Below are 9,084 nucleotides of genomic sequence, written 5' to 3' on the forward strand. Positions count from 1 at the left end.
GCTTCTTGAGTGTAAACGTTTTTGTTTATTTGTACTACGTAAACACCTTGCTAAAATGAAAGACTGACTTCACATGGATTTATTGGCAGACTCACGAAATCTTTGTACCTATTGTTTATATCCTTTTTCACCAGGGAGTATACAGAGAAGACAGAAAGCTTTTGAAGTAAAATTACAAGACTACAGATCATAAAAATGAGGGAAAAAAAAAAAAAAAAAAGAATAAAAACAAAATTGCTACCAGTAACAAGAAAATAAGCTTTAAACAGCACAGTTGCCTTGAACAGGCTGCAATAATCGCACGGGTGCTTTAGAGGCACTGAAAAATAAAACAACATTCTTCAAGGTTCTGTCAGTGATAAACCCAGTACTAATTAACAAGACAAGGAAAAACATTTTCCTTTAGTTATCAAGAGGACAGAAATCGAGAATAATCAGTTTCCCACACCTCACAAAGAATTCTGAAGGAAAAACAAGGGCAAACGGCTAGTTTCCACGAAAATTAACCTTCCCGGACAACTGTTACTCGCCGGCTACCAGAACGAGCAGAGCCCAACCACAGCGCTAACAGCACCAACAATACACCCTCAGTGAGCAGACCTCGAGCCGAAGCACCAACAGAAGGCTCTGCAAGAGACGGGACTGAGGAAAGAAACCCCCACAGCCCCACGCAGGACCCCCCACAACCCCACGGAGCCCCTTCAGCCCCCGACCCGCTCTCCCCGCCGCTGCGAGGACCCGGCAGCCCCGCTCCGCCCCGCACCTCCGGGCTGACGTAGGACACGAAGGACGGCTTGGCCGCCTTGGCCCCGCTGCTCAACATGGCTCCGGCCGCCCCACCGCCCGTCTCTCCGTCCCCAGGAGCCGGCGGCGCCGCCACTCCCCAGGGCTTCTCCTTCAGCGGCTCCGCAGCAGGAGCTGCGGCATCCGGCGCACGTAACCGCCCCCGCCGGCCATTTTGTGAGGCGCCGCCTCCCCGCCTCGCCCGCCCTGACTGGGCAGCGCCGCCATCAGTCACAGGCGCGCCCTCCTCCCATTGCTGAAGCCCGGCGTCGGCGCCGCCTTTGCGCAGCAGCTAATTAGCGCTGCTAATTAACCCCCGGCTGCTCGGGTGCTGGTGGAGGCTGAGGTGCGGGGCGTGGGCGGGGCGGGCTGCCCCGCCGCTGAAACAACAGCTGCCCAGGCGGCGATTTGCATGCGGGGTAGACTTTATGGAAAAATATATATATATATATATATTTTTAAAAATATATATATATTTTTTTTTCCCCCCCAAATAAAGCATGCTTTATTTTAGTGTCAGTAGGCTGTAGGACGTGGGCATTTTTTATTTGAAAAAAAAAAACCAACAAAACAAACAAACAACAATGTATGAAATATTAACGATAAGCATGTCTCATTTCCTCCCACTCCTTTTGCTGTAGTGTTCCGCTTTATTTACTCCAAGCCCAGGTGTACAAAAAGCAAAGGCAAAAGAAGTGCACGCACTTTAGCTCTATAAACACTGTCAGGACTCTGTAAGGCAGCATTTATAGAGCTAAAAGGTAGTGACTGGCAGTTCAGAAGGAAATTAATTCCCCTTCCTTCAGCCCGAGCGCAAAGAACGAGCAGCCCTTCTGATTTAACCGCCTTCTGCCTAAAAATAAATAAATAAATGGATGAATAAAAAAAAAAAAAAAAAAAAAAAAAAAAAAAACACCGCAAACCCCAGAAAACTCGGAGGCTAGGTTTCATTAGCAGTTTCACAAGGGCTGCCCTGCTGCGTCATCCCACGCTCTTGTGTTTCTCCCCACAGCTGCTCCCACCCCATTCCTGTGCGCTGCCTCTGCTCTCGGCTGCGTGGCCCATGACATTACACTGGTTGGTGTAAGTCCAGGGGGAGGGAAAAACTGGGATATATGCAAAGAAACAGGATAATACATTTAAAAAAAAAATAAATAAGGGTTGGGAGTTAGGGTGGCAATCGCAGGGTTACCTCAAAGCACTCCCTGACTTTACAGCAGCCTAAGGCAAAAAGCAGCTGTTCGATGGCATAGCACATATGGAAGGGATGTTTTGACACTGGGCCAGAGTCTTGACTCGGATGGAAAGTGCAAAAGGAGCTTTAATTCCCACAGAGCACATGGGAATTCTTTCTTCAACTTCTCATCAAAAAAGCCCAGCATCCAAAAAATCGGAATGTGGCCACTGCTTCACATTAGCCAAACAGCCCCACAGCCCCGTGTCCACCCCCCAGATAGAAAGTAGGAGCAGAGGATAGGGGCAAGCAGGAGTGCTCTGTCTGGGGGCTTGCTCCCCAGGACTCCTCTGTGCTGGGCAGAACCCACTGCAGAAGAGATTTGAAGCTCTTTTCCAGTAATTTGAGGGCCAGATTTAGATCTCTGGGTTTTCATGTTTTTAGAATGGAAGAAACAATGCTGCTAAGGCAGGCAAGGTAACTTCCCTCAGGAAAGTGCATATGCATCTAAAAAGGCCAGCTGCCACCCAAAGTCACTATGCCCCAACAAACTACAGGGCACCAGGGGCTCCATTCCCTTTCACCTCCTCCTGAGGACCTCTTTGCGCTGTCTTCTCCCTTTCTCAAAATCTGCAAGATACATGAGGAGTGTTCAGAAAAATCAAAGCTGGTTCCTGGGGTGGTGTATTCTTGCTGTCTGTCGTCTCATGTAACACCCAAATTCCAAGTCTAGTTCCGTGCTTCCACCACCTTTCAGTCCATTTCAAGATAAAAGTGAGCATATCAAGTGCTGTCATTTAAATTAATTCAAATTTGGATGCATGTCAATGACAATCATGCAAATGTGGGAGTAAAACTCTGTAAAGAGTCAAATTCTAGCTTGTCCACGGGGGTTGAAGGACATCTGGTATTTCATTGCCCTCATTTTATCCTTTTTTTTTTTTTTTTTTTTTTTTTTAAACCTGCTCCTGATATTTTGCATTCTTTCTAAAAATATAATTGCAGTATTTACCTCTACAAAGCCGTCCGCAGGAGGGAAACTCACAGAGCAGCTCCGCTCTTCCCATGAACAGGGATTACTTTGTTTAAAAAACTTACATGCCATGAATTTGAGTAATTCCTTGGGCCGAATTCCCAGCTGTGCCCAGGGATCGGTGGAGCAGCTGATGAAGGGGGCCCACAAAGGAGCTGTCTGCAGCTTTCCTATCAGCTCACTTTCAGAGATCTTCTGAGCTACAACAAATCGTATCTCCTGTTTTCTTTTTTCTCCCTCCTTGTCAGGGTTCTGTTGGCTCTGTGGGTCCCACACAGCCTGCATAAGGCATTATCCCAGGCACTGGCTGGAGTGCAGTTGGCGAAGATCACCGAATACGGCTTTATGCCACATTTCAGCCTCTCTGCTGATCTTCAAGCCAAGCCCACCCGCAACCTGAGTTAGTAGCATCTGGGTGTTTAAAACTGGTGTTGTGGCAACACTTCTGCTGGGAGACATGTCCTCTCTTGGGAAGGATCTGAATGTTTGTCTCCTGCCAAATCAGATCTGGAGTCAAGTCAAAGATCTATTAATTGAATTGTTTGTGATGGCAGAAATGCCTTGCCGTCATTCTTCAGGACTCCAAGGAAGGAGATTCAGAGAGCAGCCCAGCTTGGCACCCACTCTTCATCTACATTCATGGAGATACAGTTCTCCTCCCTGTTACCCACAGACTTTCTAGGTTAGGCAGGTTTAACAAAGTGAGCAGTAAAATCCATTTCTGAGCACTGAGCACGCTTGAATGACTACATCTTACCCTCCTTACTTCCTTATTTTGAAGAAAACAGAGGGATGCTTTGCCCTACTGTAGACCTGCAAAGGCACAGAGGGATGCAGAGCTTCTGTTCCAGGATGGGAAATCACTGGCAGGACTCTGTGGCTGTGCTGCCCCTTGGAGCCCTCACCAGGGCTGGATCCAGAGGCTGCTTCCAGAAAATGCACTTCCAGTGGTGACACAGGTAAAGATTTTGAAGTCGCAGCTGGAAGGAGAGACTCACAATGAGAAAGCTCCTATTTATAAAAGTCTCCTGAACCTTTTTTTTTTTTTTTTTTTTTTTTTTCCAGAAAAGCTACCCAGATAGAATTGTAGGACTTTTCTTGTTTTACTCCTGTCTGAGCATTACAAGAAAAGTTGTCCTTAGGTGTGAAATCTGGATATTTCTAGAGTATAATTGGGCTGATACTCCCCAGAGCATTGCAGATGGCCATGCATGCTTAGGAGGCAGGAGGTATCCCAAAAGTGTTGGATTTACCCTGAGTATCCAGAGATCAGCCACAGTGAGTCTGATACTCCCTATTTGCATTGCTCAATTAAGTAACTCATAGTTTATTATATTAAAAGGTACGAGACCACATTAAAGTAGCTGAAAACAGTGTGCAAGAAATGTGGAAGACTTAATCCTAACCTGGATATCAGATTACTGGAAATTACCAGAAGAAAAAAAAAATGGAAATGAGAAATGTACTGCCATGTCCTTTGGGTAAAGGTCAGCGAATCTGTCTGCCCATAAACAACCAGCAGCTGTCTCTGCTCTACACAGGTTAAGACAATTTCATATTAAAAGTCTTAGCTTTATATAAATTGAGAGAGTTCTATCAAAGTAAGAAGCAGATGAAAGAAGATTATAAAGCAATGTCTTTAGTGCTGGATTGACACTTTCATCTGCAGGTGCTTTCAGATGTCCTCTGGGACCTGGTTCCCAAACTCAGTTCAGATTTCTTCCTTCACAGTCTGGCACCTTCATAGTGAACTTCAAGGTAGCATTTGGAGCTTGGAGCTCTTGTTTTTACTCTCAGGTACTGAGTATATGGTCAGAGATTGTGTAATGCTGTCCTCCTATATTAATCTTTTGTGTTTTCCTTCTGTTGCACTGGCTGCATAGTGTACTTACATTTTTCAGTAACGTTTTCTATTCATTGTTGGGAATTTCTCTAGGGAGGGTTGTGTGTGCACGTCTGAGAGGTGACACTGTTGCAGACCATGAAAAAAAAATCCTCCAGTAAAGGCAAAGCAGCACCGTAGCAGCTTTCCTCGGCAGAGCCCTCTTGCTACAACTCCTGCACCATCCTCTGACTCAGCTCTGGGGCAGGATATGCCTGGTTCCTCTCTGAAGGTCGCTGAAGAGATCCATTTTAACTTCTGAAGTGAAACTGTCTGGGAGGTCCCATGTGGCCATTTGTCATTACTCAGATGGCAAACAGCAGTTCCTTCAGCCCTAGTGATGCAGGCCATTACAATTTTGCATCCATCCCCTAAGTACTAAATGTTCCATCCCCTAATTACTAAATATTTTTGCTTTACAAGGGCCTTCCAGAGCCCATTGAAGAAACTGAGATTTTTTAAGCCCTGGTCAAGTATCAAGCCAGGTATTAAAAGGCAGTAGAGAGATGCCATGAGAGCATCCCACCAATTACCAGGAGGGTTCACGTGCCATTTGGGGTTCATCTGCCAAAACATGAATGCAAGACTTTATTAACAACAACATAATGAAGATTAGGACGGAGGTGTTCACTGCTGAGAACACACCCTGAAGCAGAGTGTTTACTGGAGTCATACAGATGTACTTGGGAATTTCATGTTTTAAACTTGAGAATAAAAAGCAAAATATTGCTATGAGAGCTGTGAAAATTGAGGGAACAAAGTACTTCACTTCTATTAGCAGAACCACCTCCTTTTCTTAGCTTTAAGTGGGAGAAGAGGAAGTAACTAATATCTCTAATCACCCAAGGAAGCACATGCAACAGAAACAAAAACCACAGGAGCTAGGGAAGTTCTCCACCTTTTTTTAGCTCTCCTGAAAGCAAACGCAATTACTTGGGCATGCTGAGTCATCTTTGTTGTGTGGTATACCTTTGTTTTATTCTCCAAAGGCTCTGAATCCAAATTACATCAAGCTGTACACTTATTCTCTCTAGCCATGCCTCAGGAGCAAGCCTATGCCAGGACTGGATATGAGGCAGTTACGTCAGGGCTTGCCTCCCAACGTCATTTTTTCTCAACCTGCAGGCAAAGGGACCTGCTAAGGATTGTTATAAAACAAGAAAATAAGTGTAGACACAGATCTACTGGCATCAAAGAGCCTGAGTCTGTTCTTCTGCCTTGGAATGAACCCCAGGTAAGGAAAGAGAAACATTCAGCTCCCAGTCTGGATGTCAGTCCCTGAGAAGGGTGATGGAAAAAGCTGCCAAGGAATTCTTTCTAGAGTTACCAGGCAGCCCAGGTTCTTTCTGCCCAAGTAACTTCTCCAAATACAATGTGGACAGAAATTTCCTGGGGAAGATTTCTAGCTATCCATCACCAGGTGAGAATGTGGTCCATCTAGCTCAATAGCTGTTCCTTGCAGGACTCTTCCTGATGGCTGAGTGGTCTCGCTCTGGGAGAAGTCAGAGAGAACCATCCGGCATCTGAGTCAGACAGGACAGGACAGGCAGGTTCCAGCACACCAGTAGGGAGAAATATTCAGTGTTTGCTCGAGACAGGAGCCTCTTCTCTTTGTAAAGCAGACACAGAGTTGAAGCTTGTGCTAACAATGTCCTGTCTCTTCGGTTTTCTACTTTATCAGTAAAAATTGTATGTAATGCATGACTGAAGCAAAACATGTGTTTGTTTTAATTTGCCTGCTAAGCCCTTGACATACTCTTGGATTTGATTTCCCAATGAAAAATGCATGTGTGACTCACAGTAATCGCGTATCTTGGGTATTGACAGAAGCCATCCAGCCCAGCACTCCTGTTGTCATCCCCAGTTCCCATACAGTTGCTGTAACTAAAAATTCCAACATGGATAATTTAAGAAACAGGCATAAACTCACCCATTAAGGAAAGCTATGTGTCTTTTAGCAGAAACTGATGGTAATACACAAATGTGAGTCTAGGGACTGGATCTAGCTTCCCATTTTTGTCCTTGTCTCCAAAATGACCTTCATCTAAGTAAGGTATACTGCTAGGAAAATGAGTTGTTGAAGGAGCAAACCATTGCAACAGAAGCAGATCTTGTAAAAGAAATCTGCTAATACCATATATTCTTCCATGTTAGCAACTGTCTTCCATTTGCTAGAACATTTTTCTCTGGAATTACTGTGGTTTTTCAGTTCTACTTTTCATGTGGAAAGTTTCTTGACCAAATTTTCTAGACTTAAACCATGGCAGTGGTGATGCCTGCACTGGGTTTGGCACACTTAGATGTCAGATGGGTATTTGGAAATCTGGCTGTTTGTCTTGGGGAACCCAGCATTTGCCTGCGCTTCCAGAATGTTTTGCCAGGGAAGTTAGTTACTTTAGTTACTTTTTTTTTTTTTTTTTTTTCCCCTAATGCATGGGTGACATTTGTAGAGGGGCTATTCCTCGGGGAAAACACATAAAAGAGCAGAGAGGGTGTATGGAAGTTTCTTGTGAGGGCTTTGTTCCAAGCCCATGGCATTCAGGTTTGCTTTCTCTGATTTTGCTTTGCTGCTCTTTAGGAAACACTTCTGCTCTGGCTGCTCTTGTTATATGAGTTCTGAATTGGTTGTGCAGCTTGTAAACTGGCACATCTTATGCTTTTGGATATACTGGACAGCATGCCGGGAACATTAGTTGAGGCATCCAGAATGCTGGTTTATGATTTACCACTGCCACATGAGGAATGCTTATCCTGAATCCATTATCCTGAATTCACCCCTGACAGCACAAGAGGCAGACAACAAACACAGCTGCAAGACATTTCTTGAGAAATGGCTGCAAGAATGCAGAAATACGCTGTCTCTTCGTACAGGAATTACATCTAAAATGCCTCTCTTCCTGTTCCCAGTGACTTGCAAGACAGATTCTTCTGAAGCACATTTTCTCAAGTCTTCATCTGTAGCCTCTTTCTCAATGTGAATCTCTATTTACCTGGGAAAACTTCTAGAGCTCATTTCTTCTTTGCAGCTCCAAAGTGACTCTGGACAAATTGAATCGCTCTTCTCCCAAACCTACTTGCTGAAATGCTTCATTTCCTTACCCCAGAAAGTATTTGCTTCTAATTTATTCATGAGGTAGTCCTGCCTGGGCTTCTAACCACTGATCTCCTCTTATACACTAGCAGTGATTGGATTTTGCTGCCATGGCAACTTTGATGCATCGAGAGTGTATTTTGGCGTTTTTTTCTTTCCCTCTCTCTCCTTTTTTTTTTTTTTTTTTTTTTTTTTAAGTGCACCCTTCTCAATAGAGGAACACCGGAGTAGCTGAAAGATCACAGTTTTCGCCTCGTGCTCGTCGCAGCGATGTGAGAATTAACCGTCCCCTGCCAGAGGGCAGCTGCTGCTAATGACAAGAGCGCTCTCTGCTGTTCTGAGCACACGGACACGTTTCAAGCATCTGCCCAGCTGAGGCGGCTGATTTCCTCCTGCATAAAAATGCAATTTTTTTGGCTCTGCAGCATCTTGATTTCAGATTTTATTTTTTTTTAACCACTGCTCTCAGATTCTCCCTTCATTCAAACGTAGCAGAACAAGGCACGAATGCCAGACGTACAGCTTTGCCTGCTAAGTAAGATGGATGCATATGGAAGCTCAGCCCTCTCTCTTCGTCTTCCCTTTCATTTCCCCCCCCAAGCACATGAACGGTGACCAGCTTAAACCATTTCAGTCTCAACCTCCTCAATAACCTGGCACTTTTTGTCTTTGACGCTTTAGTAGAGCACTGCAGTAGTTGCCACAGGTGGCAAATTACATACTGCACTGGCCCTTCTCTCTGCATGAGACAGAGCCTTCATGTTGCTGCACTATTTATATTTATAGTGATCTGTTTTAGTACTTGACATCACTTTTCTTCAGTTTTGCATTTAGATTTCATTGGTAGTTCTCCAGCAAAAAGCCTTCCTCATTTAATTTATTCAACTGGAACCATTTAACAAGTTCTGTTCTGATACTGTTTTACTCAGTTTCTTTCCCCTTCTCATAATTCATTAAAATCCTACTTCTTTTTCCTGCTTAAATGTGTACATCCTTGTTTCTGCAAAAGGGCACCAAAATCATAATGAACTTGAAATAAGCCACATTATCAGAAACAATATGTTTGGGACTGGAAAAAGACTGTTGGGTGACATTCTCGAGATGTGGCCACAGAAAGCTGA

At 44.5% G+C, this 9,084-nt stretch overlaps 1 protein-coding gene across 2 annotated transcripts in view; it reads right to left on the reverse strand.

The window, feature by feature from the left end:
* The window catches only part of MTMR12 (myotubularin related protein 12), a 35,960-nt gene extending 35,034 nt beyond the window's left edge, over positions 1 to 926 (reverse strand). For both annotated transcript variants that reach the window (XM_082784336.1, XM_082784337.1), the window contains exon 1: positions 764 to 926. In XM_082784336.1, coding sequence (XP_082640462.1) covers positions 764 to 823 — 60 coding nt within the window. In that variant the 5' untranslated portion in view covers positions 824 to 926. The remainder of the gene's footprint in view (positions 1 to 763) is intronic.
* Between the last annotated feature and the right edge of the window lie 8,158 nt (positions 927 to 9,084).

This window comes from Aythya marila (assembly GCF_965140915.1).
Source record: "Aythya marila genome assembly, chromosome: Z".
Lineage (NCBI taxonomy): Eukaryota > Metazoa > Chordata > Aves > Anseriformes > Anatidae > Aythya > Aythya marila.